We start from the raw sequence: 23,220 nt of genomic DNA, 5'->3' as shown, positions 1-23,220 counted from the left end.
CAAGCTTTTACTCCTAAATGATTCAGTATTTCTTAAGAGTAACTCTATAATTGTCAGTTCTATAGGTAGTACTGTATATATGTCAGAATTAGGAAACTTAACATCGATAGACTGTTATTGTCTAAATCACAACCCATATTCAGAATCTATTAATTGTCCTAGTTATATCCTTTCCAGCTTTTTTTCTTTTTTATTCTAAGATCTGATTTAGAACCATACTTTGCAATTAATTATCATTTTTCTTCAGTCTCTTTTAATCTGGAACAGTTTTGAAGACTTTCTTTGTACTTCTTGACATTAATATTTTTGAAGAGTACAGAGCAGTGCTTTCACAGAATGTCCCTCAATTTGGATTTGTCTGATGTTTTCTCATTGTTAGATATAGTTATACATTTTTTTTCACCCTTTTTGTCTTTTTTCGGGATCGCAACCCTCGGTGTCACGCCCATACCGCGACCGGCAACGGGATCGCAACCCTCGGTGTCGCGCCCGCACTGTGCTCTACCAGTGAGCGGACCGGTCTCTATATGGGATCCGAACCCTCGGTGGGAGCGCTATCGCGCTCCCAAGTGCCGCACTCTACCGAGTGCGCCACCGGGCCGGCCCTATAGTTATACATTTTTAGCAGGAAACCATAGAAGTGATGCTGGCTCCTTCTTAGTTTTTCATATCGAGAGACACATGATGTCTGTTTGTTTCCCTTTTTTTGGGCAGCTGGCCGGTGTGGGGATCCGAACCCTTGCCCTTGGTGTTATAACACCATGCTCTCACCAACTGAGCTAACTAGCCAGCCATGTTTGTTCCGTTTGATTACTTGGTTAAGGTGGTATGTGCACTGTAAACTGATTTTTTTCTCTTTGGATTTAATAAGCAGTTTGAGACTGAGTAGCCTATTCCTCATCAAACTTTCACCACTAGTTTTAGCATTCATTGCTCACAATTCTTGCCTGAATGAACTATTACTATGGTAGTTGCAAAATGGTGATTCTCTAATTCTCTCATTCCTTTTAGATTTATTATTTGGTATTCTACTGATAAGTAAGAACTTTCTGTTCTCCCCCATCTATTTATTATATGTAAGGACTGATGGATTATTATTTTATTCAACATTTTATAAACTAATATTGTCATTATTTACTTAGTTGCTCCATAGACAGATATTTAGGAATTTTTAAAAAATCAGTTATATCAACCAGATGTTATCCCTTTGACTTCTTATATCTTACATGTTTTTGAGTGTGTAAATGATTTTCTGATATGAAAATAAATTTCTTACTGTTAGTATTTCTTATAATCATATGCAGACATCCCCTGATAAAGTGGATTATGAATATAGTGAACTCCTTTTATATCAGAATCAAGTTCTTCGAGAAGCAGGTCTCTACAGAGAAGCCTTGGAACATCTTTGTACCTACGAAAAACAGATTTGTGATAAACTTGCTGTAGAAGAAACCAAAGGTATTTCTGAAAGAATATCTTTTTAATATTTAATTATGACAAAGAGTAAGGTTGAAAAATCATCTTGTTGCTGCTGACAATTGCATATAATTCAGCATTTTGATGATAGAAAATCTTTTTCTTACTCATGCACTTTGAACCATTTGTAATATGGAAAAATACACATTTAAGCAACAAAATTGTTGATATAGGAGAAAATAATTATGAACAATAAAAATTGTTAAATGAGATGACTCAGTATAGCATCCTTTCTTTAAATAAAGTATCTTAGTATTGAAAATATTACAGGGTTTGATCAAAACACAGTAGACAATTATTTAGTTTAATGAGACAGAATTGAATTTCTTTTTTTTAATGTTTTAATACTTATTTGCATATTTAAAAAATTGTGCATTCCAATAATTAAAATCATTTAAACAAAAAAATGGCACTCTGATTAAACTGCATTTTACAGCCTGCAGGATACCTTAGACCAGCTTGGTTTTAACTCTAGACTTCACTGTCATCCCTTCCAGCCTTTCCTTCATCAACATGCAAGTTCTTTTCCTTCACTGCCAGCTAGACAGGCAGGTGGGAAAGGAAGGAGCGGCCTTCGTTGTTAGTAATTCTTTGATGTGAGAAAGGGGCAGCCATTTAAACTTGATCCAACCTCCTTGCATCTTACAAAGTTAAACAGCTAAAAGAAGTAAAATAAGAAGGCAATGCTTGTAGAACGTACAGTGCATATTGGCGGGACATGCCTCATTACAACTCACATGCTTGCTTCTCCTGTTAGATCATTTCTTTGGAAGGCAGTGGATTTTTCTCTGGTGTTTCTGTCTTCAATTTTGACTTACCGAATTTCTTGATCTCAACCATATTGGGTTTGGCAGACATGGTTGCGGAGGAATCTGCAGGTACAAAGCCAAAGGGGAAAGTCCAGAATTAAATTTCTTAGAAATAGCTTATTAGGAAAACTACAGTGTGTGTAGTGTATGCCAGATTTCTTTATTGCTAGTAATATATATTGATAAATTAGTCTTTACAAAATACGTACAGGACATTTCTAAGGTCTTTATGGTTAATCTGAGTGTCTTTGAGGACATAGAAAAGAACATGATTTCTGAAAGGAAAGGAAACCAGAATTTGGATTCACAATGTGTGGATTGTAATAGGTGGGGTAGATCCCTAAATAAATGGCTTTAATGCTGTCATTTATTAGAGTGCTGGGAAAAAAGAGTCTTATAGTTTTAGAGGTTGAGGAAGTGATAATAGAAAATGAAAGAAGAATAACAGCTAATTGAAATAAATAATATTTGAGAATTGTCATCTGAAATGCTTCTTTGCCCTTGCTAGTCTGAGGAACTGAAGTTTGCTGGTTTCAAAATCCTTTGGCTCACTTTGAAGTTGAACACTAGAAAAAATGTAGTATCTGTGTGCATAGTGGGTATAGTCATTATTTACCAGATGAACTTTCATCAGAAGATAATGCTACTGGCAAGAAAAACTGAAAGTCTGTGGTTCCTGTAGCTCGGCTGTGAACTGTAGACACAGGCAGCTCTCCTTTGAATTGATTATCCCTTAGTAGTGTATAAGTTATAAAGGAAAGAGATTTTGGACTTAATGGAAAGATCACAAGTCTGGAAAAAAACTAGTTTGGGTTGCTACTGAGTAGCTGTGTATGACCAGGAGCAAGGTTTGGGCCTCAGTTTCTTTATGGAAATACATGACCATTTTCCATTTGATCATTTCGATAACTTTATTAGTGAAGAAGAATGGCAGATAGGGCAAGTTAGAAAAGGGCTGAAAATTGGCCAATGGATTTTTAGCAATTTGGAAATCATTGGTGACCTTAACAAAAGCACTTTCTGGGCCGGCCCGGTGGCGCACTGGATAGTACGCCGCTTGGGAAGCACGGCGGCGCTCCCGTCCGAGGGTTCGGATCCCACATGCGGACCGGTTCCCGCTCACTGGCTGAGCGGGGCGCGGGAGCAACACCGAGGGTTGCAATCCCGTTGCCGGTCCCCGGTCCGGTACGGGGGCAACACTGAGGGTTGCGATCCGTTGCCGGACACAGAAAAAAGACAAAAGACAAAAAAAAAGCACTTTCTGAGCATTTGGAAAGAGGACGGTAAAAGCCCAAACCTCAAGTTGATTTAAATGAAATTGGGAGTAGAGGAATTGGAGATAGGAAGAATAAATGACTCATTCAAGGAAATTTGCTATAAAGGAAACAAATGGGGTGGTCGTAGATGAAATGGGATACAGGATCAAAAGAAGATTTTTTTTTTTACTGTGTGGGTTTATGCTGACTGGAGAATGATGCAATAGAGACAATATTTGATACAAAAGAGGGGATGTGATCTAAAGGATAATTTGAAGGATAAACTAGATAAGAACATGAGTAGTTCATCCACAGTAAGAAGAGATGATAGAGTATACGGGCAAGTAGGTATGTAGAGGTAGTGAGTATATGGGAATTTTCTTCTAATTGCTTCCATTTTCTACATGAAATAGGAAACAAGGCCATCAGTTCATTCCACAAAATATGTGTTGAATATGCTTTGAGTCAGGTGTTGGAGACAGGGTATATAAAGAAAGTAGAAAGGAACTGACAGTAGAATCAGTCTTTGGAAGTTCTAGCAATAAAAGTATTGTTGCTGGTGGTAGTAGTTGGGGGGAGAGCATGAGATGGTGAGGATCACTTGGGAACTTTTCCTGGAGTGGATGAATGGGCATAGAAAGGCAAAATGTTTTATTGTTAACTCTAATACCACCATTTCCTTCCACAAAGAAAAGGAAGGAGAAGATTAAGGGAAAGAAATGAGGATGGGTGTGGTGTAGAGGAGTAAAGTTGCAAATAATTTTTGTTTTCAGTGAAGTTGGCTTTTGGTTAGTATAGAGCAGGCTTTGTCAACCTTGGGTGTGTTGACATTTTGGTCCTGAGTTGTTGGGAGTAGAGATCTGCACATTGTAGGATGTTTAGCAGCATCCTTAGTTTCCACCTGTTAGATGCCAGTAGTGCCTGCCACCCCTAATATAACAATCAAAATGTCTTCAGATATTGCCAAATATCCCCTGGGTGGCAAAAGTGTCACTGGTTAAGAACCACTGCTACAGATATTAAGAATATGTGTTCTTTTAACTAAATTGCTTAGATTCAAATCCTAACTTCAACATTATCTGAGAGACCTTTGGCAAGTTTACTTAAGTTCCCTCTGCTTTAAAATGATGAAAACAATAGTAACCTATGTCATAGAATTCTGAGAACTGAATTAATTAATGCATGTGAAACACTTAAGTCACTGGCACATATTAAGTACTTAATAAGTGTTTGTTTTTATTACTTGACGAGAACAAAGGCTGCAAGGATGAAGTAGTGGTTTGAAAATAATACCTTTGCTGAATGGGAGCCTGTTAAGGATACAGAAAAGGAATCCTGACTAGTATTTGAAGCTTATATGACTTCGAAGCTCATGTATTTCTAGTGAAACCACTGACTTGTTTCCTTACATGAGAAAGTGTGGAGCAGACAAACAATTGGGATGATCCAGGTTTTAAAATTAGTAGGGTAAACAAGGGAATCTAGATTTTAAGATTGATTTTATATTTGGGACAGTTAATGTCATTCATTTATGTGGTGGGTCTTGCAGCCCACGGAAGGCAAGCAGTGAGTCTATGAGTTGCTGATAGGCCTGAAGAAAAAAGAATATGTAGTTTTTCTCTGAGATTGAAGAGTAGGGATTAGTGAGACAAGTAGAAGAAAGATAATTAAGCTTAAAGCATGATGCTTCTTTGGTTGTTGGGAGAGATAAAAAGGCAAAGACTAGGTGGTTATGAAAGTGGCCAGATTATGGGCTACTACAGCAGAATTGTTTAATAGTTGATTTAGGTATCATAAGGTTAGGGTGTTGGATTGGGATGTTGATTTGTTTTTTTTTTTAGACCAGTAAGAAGATCATAACCCTTGACTTGGTGGTGTCAGCACCACACTCAGCCAGTGAGCGTACTGGACATCCCTATATAGGATCCGAACCTGTGGCCACGGCACTGTAGCGCCGTACTCTCCTGAGTGAGCCACGGGGCCGGACCTGGGATGTTAATTTGGATATTGAAGTTGTCCAAATGGTATGGGGATAGTTGAATAGGTGATGGCTTGATAACAGTGTGTTCAGTGAATGTGGGAAAGTGGCCTGGAGTTGGACAAATTCCCTGAATAAACTGAAGATGTAAAGAGGATGGCATGTAAGTAATATAAACTTCAAAAAAGGAGAGGACAATCAAATAATATGGTGCATGGTCTTTTTGAAGGGAATTGGGAACTCAGGAGGTTACCAGATCCATCTACTTCCCAACACTGATTTATAATGAGGTTTGAAGAGAAAATCTGAGGAATAGTTGAAATTACAACGAGAAGATTTTCCTCAGCTATTTAATTTTCTTTTTCCCCCAAATCAGGGGAACTTCTGTTGCAATTGTGTCGTTTGGAAGATGCTGCTGATGTTTATAGGGGATTACAAGAGAGAAATCCTGAAAACTGGGCCTATTACAAAGGCTTGGAAAAAGCACTCAAGCCAGGTAGTATTGTTCAAAACTTACTTTCTAAGTTCTGATTGCTTCTTTTGTTAATATATATTTCATTAACTAATTGGAAAGTACAACTAGAAGAACAGTGGTTAAGAATTGGTTCAGAATCTGAATACAAAAGCACATTTGCAAACTTCTGTTTAATATGGCAGCTTGAGCATGTTCTGAGACCTCTCTTCTACTACAAATTTATAGAAATGGTTGAAAAAAGAATTTTAGGAACAACTTCAGAAAAAAATCACAAATGCATAGTAGCATCAAAAACATGAAAGGAAAATTTCCACTGACAGAAATGGAGATGTAAAGGAAAGAAGTAAGCATAACCTCTGTGATAAGCTGTGGCTGTAGCATAGTGTCCTGTCGGGGTCACATGAATGTATCCATGCTCAGTGAACAGCACTGTTCCTTTGTAGGAAGAGAGGTTACATTTCTATTGCTTAAATAGACTTGGGTCCAGAGACTCTCTGTGCCACTTCCCGTGAACCCTCCCCTGCCAATCATTCTCTCCCACAAATGGGGCCCACTGTGGGGACAGGCCAGTAAACAAATAGACAAGATCCTTAGCCAGTATGATCTGATTTGAAGTTATATTTCCTTCAAGACTGGTAGTGAGCCATTTCCGATATTGATATACAAAGAGAAGCCTCTTGCTGCAGATGACTTTGTAACAAAGATTCTCAAACTATCATAGCAATACCAGCAAGGAACAGTAATCATCAGTGACAGCGAAAGAGAGCACGAGATGATGGAAGAATCCAAGATGAATCATGGGAATTGCAGCCATGAAACATGAATAGTTACGAAAAGTGTCAATTAGAAATGAAAACCTTACTTTTTGAAATAAAAACCTTAGTAGATTGAAAAGAACAGAGGCCACAGCTGAGGAAAAATTAATGAAGTGGATGACTAAACCGAGGAAAGCTCTCAACATTTGCACTGAGAGTAAAAGACGAAATATAAAAGAAATGTGGAGAAATGGAAGATAGGGGTTAGAAACAGAAGCTCCAGAATAAATCAAGGGAGAGGTGTTAGAGGGGAGAAGCTAAAGAGAATAATAGAGAAGTAATATATGGAAACATAATCAAGACTTTTTTAGAACTAAAGTAAAGGAGTTCTCAGATTTTGAAAGCCTATCTAAAGCCAAACAGGATAAAGAAAATGTATTTTATATGATTATAGGTGTTTAACATATGAAAATATTGGAAAGAAATATTCTAAAATGATTGTTGATATATTTAGGTGTAAGATTACAAATAATTTTCTTCTTATTTTCAAAATTTTTTAATATTATAATTTTTATGTACTTTGAAAAATTTATAATTTGCCCCCCCCCAAAAAAATACAACTTATATTACATATAAAAAGAATTTATTTATTTATTTATTTTTTGGTCTGCAGCTAATATGTTAGAACGGCTAAAAATATATGAGGAGGCCTGGACTAAATATCCCAGGGGACTGGTGCCAAGAAGGCTACCGTTAAACTTTTTATCTGGTAAGTGAGAATAATTACAAACAAATGAAAATACTGAAATGATTTAAAATTTCTTTTCTTGGTTTTAAGTATGAGTATATATATTAAGGCTAAGGTACACATTGTTAGACTTGTCTGAATAAATGTAATCCAACAGGATTTTTCTCTTTCAAGGTGAGAAGTTTAAAGAATGTTTGGATAAATTCCTAAGAATGAATTTCAGTAAGGGTTGTCCACCAGTCTTCAATACTTTGAGGTCATTATACAAAGATAAAGAAAAGGTAAATCAAAATATAATGTTTTCTTTTGGCTCTCATTTCTTTGCTCAGTTTTTGGAATGGTTGATTGTTGATTATATGTACACAGTAGTACATGTTTTGTGAATCTGATATCAGCCTTCCCAGCTTACAATTTAAATGCTTCTATACCTCTTTCTTCCTTTTCATCATCTTTTCTCTTAGCTCAGTAACTTAGTGCTTATTGTTTTCTTTTGTTTCTGCTGTATACTTTAATGAGTCAGTGTAGATTATAAAAGGTTGGTAAGGTAGTGATTTCTCCAACGTTATTTTTAATACGTTTGTGGTCAAAAGTCAGAGTGATTTTTTTTTTTTTTTAATACTTACTCTGTATTAAATTTAAAATTACCTGTATTTTATGCAGGTAGAGAAATTTGACTGAATATTTAACATATTTGTAATGACATGGAAATTAAATTTGGATTAAATTTAGAGATCTGTCTGTTTCAAAGAATAAGAGTACCCACACCTCTTTTGAATTCAGATACCTCAGAGGCACCCTACTGTGGTGGCTTCATCTTCAGCAAATTACAAAGAAAAGAATACAGCACAAAAAATGCTAGTAGAGTCTCTTTGGAACCTAGTTGTTATTCTCATGGCCAAATTTAAAAGGAAAGACTGAGTATGTAATAAGTACCAAGGGAAACTCCAGGGAAATTTTCTTCCCTAAGGTTTGTATAAAAAAATCTATGACTTTTACAGTTCAAATTTCTATTTTAAGTCTCAAATAATAGATAATTTATAAATGGTCTGTTTTCTAATTCTAGAATGTTCACTCTTGGAGGTTATGTTGCTGAAGACACAACAATAATATATGTTCCTCAAATGTTAAGTCTGCAAGTTGTATTGCTCTCTAAGCAAATATTTTTTGAACACTTGTTGTGTGCCAAAAACTGGTGTTACTTTTCTACATATTTTTAATAAGGTGACGTGTGAAATCATACAGATTGAGAAAGCCAGAAATTACCATGTTTGAACTAAAACCACACTTTTCCAGAGATGTTTCAAAGACTCCTGTATAAAGAGTGGAGAAGTGATTTTTTTTTAAACTAAGTTTTAGCTTAGTAATCTTTCTCCTTCTTTTATTCAGTAGAAAAAAAAATTCTGTCAGAAGAGTTTGTTTATTCTCCCAGTAAGTCAATTTACTCTTTCAGCTATGTGTTATAATATTCAAAATGCTTGTTTAGAGGATGTTTTAACCTTAATTTAGGTTATTTTGCTTGCATGTACAATGTCATCGGGACATGCTGGTTGCACTTAAAAAAATAAGTTATTGAAGAATCAGAAAGATGGAACTAAAACATGCTGAACACTTTAACCTGAAGCACATAGTGTGCATTTATTTGCCAGTCTTTTTTGGGGGGAGGTCCTAAGGAATGGGCTTTATTGATTGCTCTTTCACTTTTTTTTCCTTGCCTAAATCATGTCCATAAAATAGGGTCTGTTATTTTTAGTTTTGGGAGAGTGAGAATTTGATGTTTATGAAGTAGTCTTAAGTACAGAATCCTATATTTTTATGATTTTCTTCTATTTATCATTTTCTGATTTATACCTAAATTGGTTAATACTTAATTTATCTTTGAGTCTTTCCATGGTATTCAACTTAAGGAAACAGTTCTTTTTGTTCCCATTTCTTAAGTTTACCTAATATTGAATTAATTTCTGCCATCATGATAATAAATACAGCTGATTCAAACAGATTTGGGAAAACAAAACTGAGTCTTGGTAAGCATGTAGCTCAACTTGTGGGAAGGGAACAGGAGTGTATCAGAATAACCTAGCTGTAACCATTCAGAGAGAGCTGGTGTTAATCTGTTGGGTCAGTTAAGTTGAGGTCGTTTAAGGAGCTTCCATAGTGTGAGAAATCCATTAAAAATGGATTAAACAAAGAAGGGAATAAATAAATTATTAGTATTCATAGATCTTTCAGGAATCCAGGAACAAGTAGAATAGTCAAAACTTGGGAGAAACCAGAACCTGGACAGCCATTCTCTGGGACCTCAGAAACCCACCAACTGTTCTATGCTTCACTTTTACTGATGTTTTCCCCTGTATTATGAAATTTAGAGTTGATTACTTTCATCTACTTAGGGAATTTAGGTTTTCATATAGCATTTAATTCTTGATTCTTAAAGAGCAAATATTAACTGTATATTAGTCCATTTCTGTTGCTTATAACAAAATACATGGGACTGGGTGATTTAAAGAGAATGAAATTTAGTGCTTACAGTTTCAGAGGCTAGGATGTCCCAAGTCCAGGGAACACATCTGGTGAGTCTTCTTTGGTGGTGGCTTTACAGCAGCAAAGCAGGGGTCTCACATGGCAGAAAATGGTGGAGCAAAGAGAGACTAACCTGTCACATACTCTCCTTTTAAAGCCCTCAGAACCATACCCCTGACCACCATTATTAATTCATTCACTTTGGCATGGTCCTACAATCTAATCACCTCTTCAAAAGCCCTACCTTTCAATTACCATAGTAGGATTTCCCACTCTCAACAATTACAGTGGGGATTACGCTTCAGTGAGGTTGGAGGGCATCCAGTCTACATCACTGTGGGTATTACTTATGTGATTTGAGATAAAAATGAATCAAGATATAAATCATTCACAACATTGCCTCTCTTTGTCCACCCCTTTTCAGATTTCTGGTTCAGCTGATGCTTTATTTTCTAGCAGGGAAAGGGAGTTTACCAATAGGTTTTTAGAAAGTTGTGTCTTGGGCCGGCCCTGTGGCGCACTGCTACAGTGCGCTGCTTGGGAGTGCGGTGGCGCTCCCGCCGAGGGTTCGGATCCCACATACAGACCGGCAGCTCACTGGCTGAGCAAGGTGCGGGAGCAACACTGAGGGTTGCGATCCCGTTGCCGGTCATGAAAAAGACAAAAAGGACGCTCACTGGCTGAGCAAGGTGCGGGAGCAACACTGAGGGTTGCGATCCTGTTGCCGGTCATGAAAAAGACAAAAAGGAAAAAAAAAAAAAGTTGTGTCTTAATGCATATCTGCCCAAATGTATGATTATTTTTGATTTAAAGTTAAGAGATTTATAAAGGTGTATGTGTGTTGGGGTATTTTTTTAGTCCTTTAATAGTAAATAACAGAGTTCACACAGGAATAGTAACTGTGTATTTTTTCTATTAACGTGTGCTTGTGTGTTTGTACTCTAGGTGGCAATCATAGAAGAATTAGTAGTAGGTTATGAAACCTCTCTAAAAAGCTGCCGGTTATTTAATCCCAATGGTAAGTGCTCAAGTTTTATGTTTTAAAAACATCTTGAAAATTTTAATACATTATGAAATTCTTAATCAGAAGGTCAGTTATTAATTATTTAGTCAGTAAGTGTAGTGCATTTAAATTTTTTCCATTTAAACTGAAAATCCATTAATTTGCACATTGTGTGATAATATTTTGTTAGAAAAGAACCATATTAGTTTATTGAAAAAAATTTTTTATGTAAAATTTAAAACACCTATAAAACTAAATGCAATAATATAAGAATCCTCTATTTACCCAGCACTCAGCTTCAGTATTTTAATTTATGGCCAAACTGACTTCATCTATATCCTTACCTACTTCTCTCTACTCCCATATTATTCTGAAACAAATCATCACATCATTTCATCCGTGAATATTTCATTATTTGTAAAGATAAGGGCTTAATTTAAAACATAACTGTAATGCCATTATCACACCTGAAAATTAATACTTTCTTAACATTGAATATCCAGTCCATGTTCACATTTCCAGTTATATTACAACTGTTATATTTTTTTCCTTTCCTTTCCTTTTTTGAAGTTTGTTTGGATGTAGATCCAGATAAGATTTTTATTTGAGTTTGGTTAATAAGTCTTCTAAGTCTCTTTTTTAGGGCCAGCTCATGGCTCACTTGGGAGAGTGTGGTGTTGATAACATCCAGGCCACGGGTTTGGATCCCTATATAGGGATGGCTGGTTAGCTCACTTGGGAGAGCATGGTGCTGACAACACCAAGTCAAAGGTTAAGATCCCCTTACCAGTCATCTTTTTTTTAAAAAAAGTCTCTTTTAGACTATAGGTTTCTCTTCCATCTCTTCTTATTATAGTTTATTTGCTGAAGAAATTTTTTCTTGAGTTTTCCCAGTCCAAATTTTGCTGAATGTACCCCCATGTGTTACTTAATATGTTATTCCTCTGTCTTCTGAATTTTCTATAAATTGGTAGTTGGTCGTAAAGCTGTGCTCTCCCCCTCAAGTGGCTAATGAAAATTTTAAAAATTAAGTAAAATAAAAAATTCAGTTTCTCAGTTGCAGTAGCCACACTTCAAATGCTTGTTCAGTAGTCACATATAGCTAATGCCTACCTTATTGGACAGAAGATACAGAACATTTGTCATTCAGAATCTTCTAACGGACAAGTCCGACTAGAGGCTTGACTAACCAGTTTTGCTTTTGTTTTTGTGTTTTTAAACATAAGGGTAAAAAAGATTATTTTGTAGGTAGTAGTGTATTCTTCCATCAGTAGGCGTATAATGTTTGATGTCTGCAAGTGATAAGAATTACCAACTGGTGATATTATATCATTCCTTCTCTATTATCTTAAAAGAAATTTCTGTTCATCTGTTATCTGCTTACCCAATATTTCAGTTTGTATAGGAGAAGCGTAAGTTTTTTCTCCCCTACTTTTTTTTTTTTTTTTTTTTTTTTTTTACCAATTTTTAAAATTTGGTTGATTATCACCTAATGATTTGGTTTATTGGTCCCTTCAAAGATGGTAAATATATTTTTAAAAAGTATTATTATGAATTCATGGATTTAAATTTATTTGAAGTTTTAAATCTCAAACGGTCCTGTTTTTCACATGCCATGGTGATAGTTGATAGCTTCTTTGCTGCTTAGTATGACAGGATATTCCAGGATATCTTGTACATTGCCACTACAGATCTGGAATCAATTGTTTTTCCAAGGAGATCTGGTTCCTATAATGGGAAAGCCCAGTATGGGACCTGGGATGCTCATTGCTATTGGGTTGATCATTGTTTCTAGGTCTCAAATTAATTTTAATAGTACTTTTAAAAAGGCGTTACCATAGTTTCATTGGTTAATCATCATGATGTTCCTTTGATTATCAGCATTTTCCTACATATATTACAAATCTGGAAGAGGTTCAATGACATGCCCAAGAATATGCAGCACTTTTGTTGCAGATCTATCAGATCGGGAGTTGGTGAGTTCCACTCCTATTGTTTGTCCACTGAGCCATCTTACTTTTACTAGAAAAAAAATAAGCAATTTATTGCTTTCTTTGAAAGCAGATAACAATTCACAGATTTTAGAAATTTGTATTTAAAAGATATTTTTTAACATGTGAGTTGTGTATTTAACTTACACATTTCTTGTGAGTATATTAAAATTAAATCATGAACTAAAATGGAGACTAAGTATTTTCTACTTATCTCATTTTTTGGGTGTAGCTTTCATTCAACCTAAATTATGCATCTTTGCATATTCAGTATAATATTAAAATCTATTAAGAATATTATAATCACCAAAATTCAAAAGACCACATCACAAATATATTTGTGTAGACTTTAATGCATAAGCTAGAAACCCAGGGCGTATAATATTAAAATCTATTAAGAATATTATAATCACCAAAATTCAAAAGACCACATCACAAGTATATTTGTGTAGACTTTAATGCATAAGCTAGAAACCCAGGGCTTTTTTTTTTTTTAAACCTCAAGTTAATGGAAAATTTCTTTTGATGTCCACCCCGTCCCCATAAATAACACCCTGATCAATATACTCTAATAGTTCTAGTATGACTTGTCTGCTCCACCCCTCTCAGTTTTTTTTTTTTAGATAATTGGTTGTATCTTTGATCTTATTTTATCTCCCATATTTGTTATATAAAGTTATTATTTGCAAAATATTGTGCTAGGGGCTATAAGGATATAGAATAGAAAACATGGTTCTTCCAAAGATCTTATAAACTTAGGCAGGGGTAGTTTTATAGCTAGTTATATAAATAAACTACCTCAAACTACTTTTCTTACTAGTAAAGGAGACATTTTGAGGAGGTAGTCTCTTGATATATGTAACTCCTAATCTGGTTTCTTCCCTCTCCCTTCCCCCTCCCCTGCTTTTTAAAGATGATGGAAAGGAAGAACCACCAACCACATTACTTTGGGTCCAGTACTACTTGGCACAACATTATGACAAAATTGGTCAACCATCTATTGCTCTGGAATACATAAATACTGCTATTGAAAGCACACCTACGCTGATAGAACTCTTTCTTGTGAAAGCTAAAATCTATAAGGTAAAAATCTTTGCTCTTTTTTTCTTATAAGGTAAAAATCTTTGCTCTTTTTTTCTTATAAGGTAATGAGATTAGTGATAAATTATTTCTATATTTTAGAGATTCTAAATGTAAGAAAAATGACATAATTGATGACTCAAAAACATGGTATGACAAGTATAGTACATTTCCTTAGGAACTTCTTCCAAAAAAAGAAAGTAAAGAAAAAATAGAAGTACACTTCTCAGTCTGATTACTTGCAGATTGTCATGGTCATGCTAATTTGATCGTTCGTCTATATCTGTATACACGCATATATGCATACATATGATTATTCATCTATCTGTGTTTATATATTCTCATATATATGATTATTTTCTTGATTTGGGGGAGTAAGAATATGCTTAATCCCAAAATAATTATGTTTGCTGTGAAGTGTGTGTTTCTATTAACATTTGAGTATAATTACCTACTAGTATCTGGTATTGCTAATGAATTAAAATTTGAAGATTCTTTTACGAATTCTACTTTTATCTCTTTTGACTCCTCAACTGGGCCCTGATTGAGTGAGAATCTCCAATCATATGTTCTATCATCTTAACATTGGCTCTTCTTTGTCTTATTGCAAATAAAATTTAGTAATCAAAGCACTTGAGGGAGTGACTGTAAACCAATAATTCATTTAGGAAGAAAATAATGAAATTAAGTAATATTTTAAGAACACTTTTTAAAGCCAGGTTGTGCTTATCAGTTTTGTGGCTTTGCTGAATGGACTAGTTAGATGCATTATAAGGGTCATTGGTGAATGTCCTCTAATAGTCCTAATTAGTAACATTTTCATGATTTCTTTGGAGTATAAATTTGGCCATCTGTTTGCCTTTTGTGAATTTTACATTGAACTGTGTTGTTCTAATTTAAAGATTTCTATTATTATTTATTCTGCTTTAACAATTATTTTTTAATATTTACTATGTGCCAGGCACTGTTGTAAGCAATGAGGATAGAACAGTAGTGTATTAGTCTGTTTCCGTTGCTTATAACAAAGTACTTGGAGATGGGTAATTATGAAGAAAATGAAGTTTATTGCTTATAGTAAGTTTCTGTGGCTGGGAAGTCCAAAGTCCATCTGGTGGTGGTGACAGTGACCCAGGGGTCTCACACTGCAAAATTGTGGAAGCAGAGAGAGCAGGGAGAGCAAGGCAGACTCTCCTCTTTTAAAGCCCTCAGAACCATGCCGCTGGCCACCATTTTTAATCCATTCACTACCAAACAATTCTGCAATCTAGTCACCCCTTCAGGGCTCCACCTTTCAATTACCGTAATAGGATTTCCCACCGTCTTAACAGTCACAATGAGGGCTAAGTTTCTAATACATAAAACTTAGGGGACACAATTCAAGCTTCAGGGAGTTTTGGGGGGACGTAATTGAATTCACTACAAGTAGATGTAACTATTAAAGCAAGTCTTTACTGTCAGAGAGCCTACATTCTAGATGGGCAGAAAGGTATCAGGACTTATATTATGGAGGAATGCATGCTTCTACATTGATTTGCATCTTGAGTCAGAAGAATACCTTTTCTTTCATTTGTTTAATTATTTATTAACAGGTAACAAATTACCTGCACAGTAAAATTACCATACTTACTGATTTATTTTGCTTTTGTCCTTTGTAAGCATGCTGGGAATATCAAAGAAGCTGCAAGATGGATGGATGAGGCCCAAGCCTTGGATACAGCAGACAGATTTATCAACTCCAAGTGTGCAAAATACATGCTAAAAGCCAATTTGATTAAAGAGGCTGAAGAAATGTGCTCAAAGTTTACAAGGGTTTGTACAGCTAGTGTTCTTTCCTATGAATAAACAGGACTTGAGCCAGTTCATATTTGTATACCCTGCTCATTTTATAAAGTTTGTTTTTAATATTTTTAATATCAAAACAGTTCAGATTTTAATTAAGTCACCATATCAGAAAAACCTGAGGTCAACTTTAGTATAAAACATTTTCTTTTTAGATGGTTGTGCAATGAATTTTTAAACTCTGGTTTATACTGGTGTATGTTTAATTGAATTTTTTAGGGGCTAAGGGAATTAATGTTTATTGAGTACCTATGTGTTAGTGTTCTTCTTATGTTAATCCCTACCCCCAATTAGGTAGACCTTTTGTTTGATCACTACATATTATTCTTAATGGTTAGAAAGAGAATTTCAGTTTCTTTCACATATTAAAGATTCCCTCTTACTCTAAGAATGGTTAAAAAAAATTATTTTGAAAGAATTTAAATCAGCTGACCACCTTTGCCTTTTTATATCCTATGGTGGAATGATATATTTGGTAAGAAGTGGTCTTGAATATATGTGATTTTTGTATAGGAAGGAACATCAGCGGTAGAGAATTTGAATGAAATGCAATGCATGTGGTTCCAGACAGAGTGTGCCCAGGCTTATAAAGCGATGAATAAATTTGGTGACGCACTTAAGAAATGTCATGAGATTGAAAGAGTAAGTACCTTATACACATGAGTTTCTCATTTTATTCTGTAATATGTCGAAGGTTTTGGGCAAATCCTATAGTTTTTTTCTCTTCTCCCTCTTTATAATTCACAGTAGGTGATTTTTAAAAGCTATATTCACTTTTTTCAAATTTTTTTTTTTTTTTTTGTCTTTATTCGTGTCCGGCAACGGATCGCAACCCTCAGTGTTGCCCCCGTACCGGACCGGGGACCGGCAACGGGATTGCAACCCTTGGTGTTGCTCCCACGCCTCGCTCAGCCAGTGAGCGGGAACCGGTCTGTATGTGGGATCCGAACCCTCGGGCGGGAGCGCCGCCGCGCTCCCAAGCGGCGCACTGTAGCAGTGCGCCACCGGCCGGCCCTACTTTTTTCAAATTTTTTTGGCGGCTAGTCGGTACAGAGATCAAACCCCGGACCCTGGCCCTTTTTTCAGTTTTTATGATGGAATTATTACAGGCTATGTTTTCAGCCAGCTTCTCTTGTCTATATGTCCTGTAAGAATTCCTTTTAAAAACTTTGTGGAAATTTTGTATCTTGGCTGTGTTTTTATTGATTTTTAACCTTTCTTTCAAATTGCTGCTGCTGCCTTTTTTTTTTTTTTTTTTTTGTCTTTTTCTGTGTCTGGCAACGGATCGCAACCCTCAGTGTTGCCCCCGTACCGGACCGGGGACCGGCAACGGGATTGCAACCCTTGGTGTTGCTCCCACGCCTCGCTCAGCCAGTGAGCGGGAACCGGTCTGTATGTGGGATCCGAACCCTCGGGCGGGAGCACCGCCGCGCTTCCCAAGCGGCGCACTTATCCAGTGCGTCACCGGGCCGGCCCTGCTGCTGCCTTTTTTTAAAGATGGCCAGTAAGGGGAGCTTAACCCTTGGCTTGATGTTGTCGGCATCATGCTCAGCCAGTGAGTGAACCGGCCATCCCTATATAGGATCCAAACCCATGGCCTTGTTATCAGCACCGCACTCTCCTGAGCAAGCCACGGGCTGGCCCTAAATTGCTGCTGCTTCTTCAGTAGCTCATTAATCCTAGAAGCCTGTTTGTTTTGGGGTTGATTGGTAATTGCGTGTATCCTTGATAAGGTAAAAGCTTTGAAGGCCACTTCACAATGTTTCTGTACCTTATGTAATTCCTCATTTTCTGATAAAATCATTGTTTTTTTTTAGTTGTCTTCACTTTTATTTCTGTCACTAATAGTTGGCTTTTCTTTTTTTGTGTTTTTCAAGTAAAAATAGTTTATACAATTAATTTCACGTTTGTAGTATTGTCAGGTATAGAACACCAGAGCTTAGCTAAAATGTGGAAGTTGCTGGTTGCTTGACTTACTTGCTGATTTCTCTCCCATTGCATAGGGTTCAAATTTGTATCCTCAAAAAAATTGCCAAATACTATATATATTATAATCCTTTGCAGATTGCTCTAAATATAAAAACTTAGTGTTTAAAATGTGAATCTAATGCACTGTACCATTATGTGTACTAGTAAATAATGCTTGATTTGTTATAATAGCTTTAAGTATGATTAAGGAAATATATATATTTATATATAGTGTGTTTATATATGTATTTTAAAGTATTGTACTTCCTTTTTATTCAACAAATAATTTAGCACCTACTATATGTTTTATCCTGTGCTAGGTGATGGCCAGCTGTATTTGCTTATTTGATATGCAAAGTATATTGAGTGATTGCAATTTTTAATATTAATTTTTTTATGCCAGAGAAACAAGTAATTCCAGGCCTTTGATGTTATAGTTTTCTTAGATATTGCTGTACTTCGGTATAATAATAAAAAGATAATTTTGTCAGCATTTTATAGAAATCACTGATGACCAGTTTGACTTTCATACATACTGCATGAGGAAGATTACCCTTAGATCATATGTGGACTTATTAAAACTAGAAGATGTACTTCGACAGCATCCATTTTATTTCAAGGCAGCAAGAATTGCTATAGAGATCTATTTGAAGCTTCATGACAACCCCCTTACAGATGAGAATAAAGAACGTGAAGCTGATACAGGTATAGTATTCAAAGATTTCTTACTATTTGCTGTGGTGTGTGTATGTGTATTAGTCCATTTCTGTTGCTTATAACAAAAATACCTGAAACTGGGTGATTTATAAAGAAAACAAAATTTATTGCTTGCAGTTTCAGAGGCTGGGAAGTCCACAGTGCAGGGAATACATCTGGTGAGGGTTTTGGTGGTGGCAACAGTGACAGCAGAATATCACATTGTGAAAATGGCAGAGCAAAGAGACAAAATGTCTTCACGTGCTTTCCTTTTAAAGCCCTCAGAACCATGCCCATGACCACCATTTTTAATCCATTCACTAGTCATGATCCTCAGAATCTAATTACCTCTTCAAGGCCCCACCTTTCAATTATCATAATAGTATTTCCCACCCTCAACAGTTACAGTGGGGATTAAGTCCCAGTGAGGTTGGGCGTGCATCCAGTCTACAGCAGTATGTGTATTTATGTTTTTGAATAATATAGATTTTTATTGAGCATCTTGTTGGGAAAATGTTATATATAAGGTTAGAAAATTGTGGTTATTTTATGAATTTCTCTAAATAGCAAAAAATATTATTTACTTTTGTATTTTCAAAACAGTAATTTTTTTTTTTTTTTGTCTTTTTTCGTGTCCGGCAACGGATCGCAACCCTCAGTGTCGCGCCCGTACCGGACCAGGACCGGCAACGGGATCGCAACCCTCGGCGTTGCGCCCGCACCTCGCTCAGCCAGTGAGCGGGAACCGGTCTGTATGTGGGATCCGAACCCTCGGTGGGAGCGTCGCCGCACTCCCAAGCGGCGCACTGTAGCAGTGCGCCACCGGGCCGGCCCCAAAACAGTAATTTTTTTAAACAAGAATTTAATTCATAACTGGTCATTAGCATTTGAGCAGTTTGAATTTTGTGAGTTTTACATTTAAGATCTCGTTTACCCAATACTATAAAGTGCTAACTACTTTACTATAAATGCTAACTACATAATTAGTGTTGGCAGTTAGTGTAACTAGTTTTTTTTTTTTAATTGTAATTTATAGGTTAACCTACTAAAAGATAAATAGTGCTTGGACATTAAAAGCCAGCTTGGAATTAACCTCGGAAAATTGCACAGTGACTTCATCACTTGACCTGTTTCTAATGTGCCATTTTTATAGCAGAGTGTCAGGATGACTAGGGAGAAGTCTTCCCTAGACGGTTATTTGGGAAAAAATCTCAGAATGAAAGTGATCTCCTCTGTAGAAGGATATAAATTAATTGTATGTTCAAATATTTTGTGACTTGATGGCAAAAATGTTGTGGGAATTGGGGCATAAAAAGTGTGTCAGGGGCCGGCCCGGTGGCGCACTGCTACAGTGCGCCGCTTGGGAAGTGCGGCGGCGCTCCCGCCGAGGGTTCGGATCCCACATACAGACCAGCCGCTCACTGGCTGAGCGAGGAGCAGGGGCAACACCGAGGGTTGCGATCCCGTTGCCGGTCCCGGTCTGGTACAGGCGCAACACTGAGGGTTGCGATCCGTTGCCGGACACGAAAAAAGACAAAAAGGAAAAAAAAAAGTGTGTCAGATATTTTTTTAAGTACTGTTTATTCCACTTTTGATGATACGGTTGGTTACTTCCTGTATCCTTCCTCCTGCTAAAGAGCTTTTGAATCCTTTTGTTAATTTGTTATTACTTTTTACGTTCTGTTGCCAAAAGACAGTTTAGAATTTTCTAAGGTCACACATTAAAACCTTGTGCAGATTTTTACTTGAATCTATTTCTACCTGTTGGTGTTGCTTCAACTTGAAAGAAAATACCAATAAGAAGAATCTGCTGGATAATTTACAGTAAAGTTGAGAGCTATGACTCTCTGGCTTCTTTTGTTTACCTTTCTTTTCAATCCTCCTGCCTTCCCTCCAAATTATACAAATAATAAACAATTAACTTTAATTATACAAAGTTGAAACAACACAGAAATACAGCTAGCCAATATGAAAATCCCCTTTCACTTTTCTCCCACCCCATCTCCTTTCCAGAGGGTTATCACTGTGAAAGAATAGTTCTTTTATGCACAATTACAATTTTGAGTTTTTTGTGTATATATACCATACACACAAATTTCAGGGTTGTTCCTTTTTTTTTTGGTCATAAATGGGATTATATCATACCCACTATCAGGCAAACCCCAAACCCTCCACTCCCCACCCGAGTTAATAATACTGCTCCATGTCTGGGTACATCTTATCATCATGATTATTTCCACCATTAACATTTTAATGGCTATGTAGGAACCTATGTGGATTTCTTTTTACCATTAAATTTCTATATAAATGTCCTTATACATCATTATGCACATATTTATTTATCACAGATTGTTAGAAGTGGAAATTGCCGGGTCAAAGGGTATGAGAATTTGAAATAGTGTCAAATTGCCTTCCACACAGGGTTCATCAGTTTTTATTACCACCAACACTGTGTTGAGATTGTCTTTTGTTTTACATTATCACTAACTCTGAAAATTATCAGTTCCTTACATTTTTGCTATGTTGGGCAAAGTATCTAATTTATAGTCCCTAGATTTTTAATGGAGTGGAACAGCTGCATATATTTTCATGTGACCTTGGGTTTCTTCTGTGAATTGCTTGTTCATTTCTTTTGTCCACTTTTGTAAAACTTCTTGATTTTTAGAAGTTTTTTGGGGGGGGGCTGGCCCCATGGCTCACTCGGGTGAGTGTGGTGCTGATAGTGCCCACGCCATGGGTTCGGATCTTATATAGGGATGGCCGGTGTGCTCACTGGCTGAGCGTGGTGCGTATGACACCAAGCCAAGGGTTGCGATCCCCTTACTGGTAAAAAAAAAAAAAAGAAGAAGTTTTCTTTTTAAACGTGTGCAAGACATTAATTCTTGTTATATTGGATTGCATATTTATATTATCTTGCTGTCATTTGGGTTTACCTTTATTTATGGTGGGTATCTATCGTGTAAAAGTTTTAATTTTTATGAGATCAAATATTTAGTCTTATATTTTATGGCTTCTGGGTTTTAGAAAGATTTTTTCTACTTCAAAATTAAAAATATATTTATGAATATCTTTGGTTTTTTCTCATATTACTGTTTGGTTATTTTTACATTTGGGTCTTTAATTATCTGGAGTTAATTTTTATATATGATGTGAAGTGGAAGGTGGCTCCCCCCCCCACCCCTGCAAATAAACTAACTCTTTAACAGTATTTATTGAATAAGTTGTCATGTTCCCCACTGATTTAAAAATGCCACCTTTATCATGAACTAAATCCTGAAAATGTAACATGGTGGGTTGTGGGCATGGTTTCTTGTTCTAACATATATTAAAACAATAAAGACATAATAATTAAAACTTGCATGATGTTGACATCAATACACAAGTATGTTTCTGTTTGTATGATCTATTTCTCTTAATCTAATACTGTATCTTCTTTAGAATTTTCATGGTTTTACATGCAGGTTTTTGCTTATGCATTGATGGTATTTGAATGTATTGTCCTCCGAGAACTCATATGGAATTTTGATCCCCAGTGTGGCAGTTTGAGTTGTGGGGGTGGATCCCTCATGAATGGATTAATGCTCTCCCTGGGGGAAGAGGGGTAGTGGGTGAGTTCTCTCTTGGTTAGTTCCCGCAAGAGCTGGTTGCTTAAAAGACCCTGGCACCACCTCTCTCTCACTCTATTGGCTTCCTCTTGCCATGTGATCTGCTTGTATCAGCTGGCTGCCTGCCACTTTCTGCCATGAGGAGAAGCAGCCTAAGGCCCATGCCAGATGCAGCTGTCCCAGAATCATAAGCCAAGTAAACCTCTCTTCTTTATAAATTACCCAGTCTCAGGTATTTCTGTGATAGCAACACAAATGGACTAATACAGGCCGAATTGTAGAATTAGCTTGTCTTTTGGAAAATTTCTTATGTAGTTTTTGGTTTGAATTGCATTTCTCATACAGAGTACTATTTGGGAGTGAGTGGGGAGGGTAGGCCTTAAATAATATTGAGTCTTTGCATACCAGAATGCATATGTCTGTTATTTTTTTTTTAGTATAATTGTACATAAATCTGAAAAATTTACTGTTATCATTATTCCTATGTGTACTTCTTACCATTACAATATTCCAATATGGTACAATATTTTGTATGTCAAGTGGGTATTCTTATTGAACTCTGATATTAGGCTTAGTCATTTTTCAGTTGATTTTTGAAAATTTTCTGTGTTGGCTATTACATTATTCTGTAAACGGTAGTAGTTTTGTTTCTTTCCTTTTTATACCTACCTCCCTCACTCCCCCACCCCCCGTGTGTTATTGCATGGTTAGGGTTGCTAAAACAGTGCTGATTAGTCGGGACAGTAGTGTATTTACTGCCTTTTTATCTTTAGATGCAGAGCTTCTAATGTTTCACCATGAAGTTTGATATTTACAGTAAATTTCTTGTAGTTACCCTTTATTTGATTGAGAAGTTATCTTTTTTTTCTTATGTTTTTATTTTTATTTTTATTTTTTTTAATTTTTATTTTTTTTCCTTTTTGTCTTTTTTTTTTTCGTGACCGGCAACGGATCGCAACCCTCAGTGTCGCGCCCGTACTGGACCGGGACCAGCAACGGGATCGCAACCCTCAGTGTCGCGCCC

The 23,220-nt window shown here is 36.2% G+C and overlaps 1 protein-coding gene across 1 annotated transcript in view; it reads left to right on the top strand.

The window, feature by feature from the left end:
- Positions 1-23,220, top strand: part of NAA15 (N(alpha)-acetyltransferase 15, NatA auxiliary subunit) — an 87,987-nt gene that overhangs the window by 43,236 nt on the left and 21,531 nt on the right. The window contains exons 8-16 of the mRNA XM_008581993.1: positions 1,305-1,458; positions 5,896-6,015; positions 7,423-7,518; positions 7,672-7,778; positions 10,960-11,032; positions 13,922-14,091; positions 15,745-15,897; positions 16,441-16,569; positions 18,387-18,600. Of these exons, the coding sequence (XP_008580215.1) occupies positions 1,305-1,458; positions 5,896-6,015; positions 7,423-7,518; positions 7,672-7,778; positions 10,960-11,032; positions 13,922-14,091; positions 15,745-15,897; positions 16,441-16,569; positions 18,387-18,600 (1,216 nt within the window). The remainder of the gene's footprint in view (positions 1-1,304; positions 1,459-5,895; positions 6,016-7,422; positions 7,519-7,671; positions 7,779-10,959; positions 11,033-13,921; positions 14,092-15,744; positions 15,898-16,440; positions 16,570-18,386; positions 18,601-23,220) is intronic.

The sequence above is a fragment of the Galeopterus variegatus genome, unplaced genomic scaffold (assembly GCF_000696425.1).
Source record: "Galeopterus variegatus unplaced genomic scaffold, G_variegatus-3.0.2 Scaffold2500, whole genome shotgun sequence".
NCBI lineage: Eukaryota > Metazoa > Chordata > Mammalia > Dermoptera > Cynocephalidae > Galeopterus > Galeopterus variegatus.
This window is presented reverse-complemented; position numbering and strand designations above follow the sequence as displayed.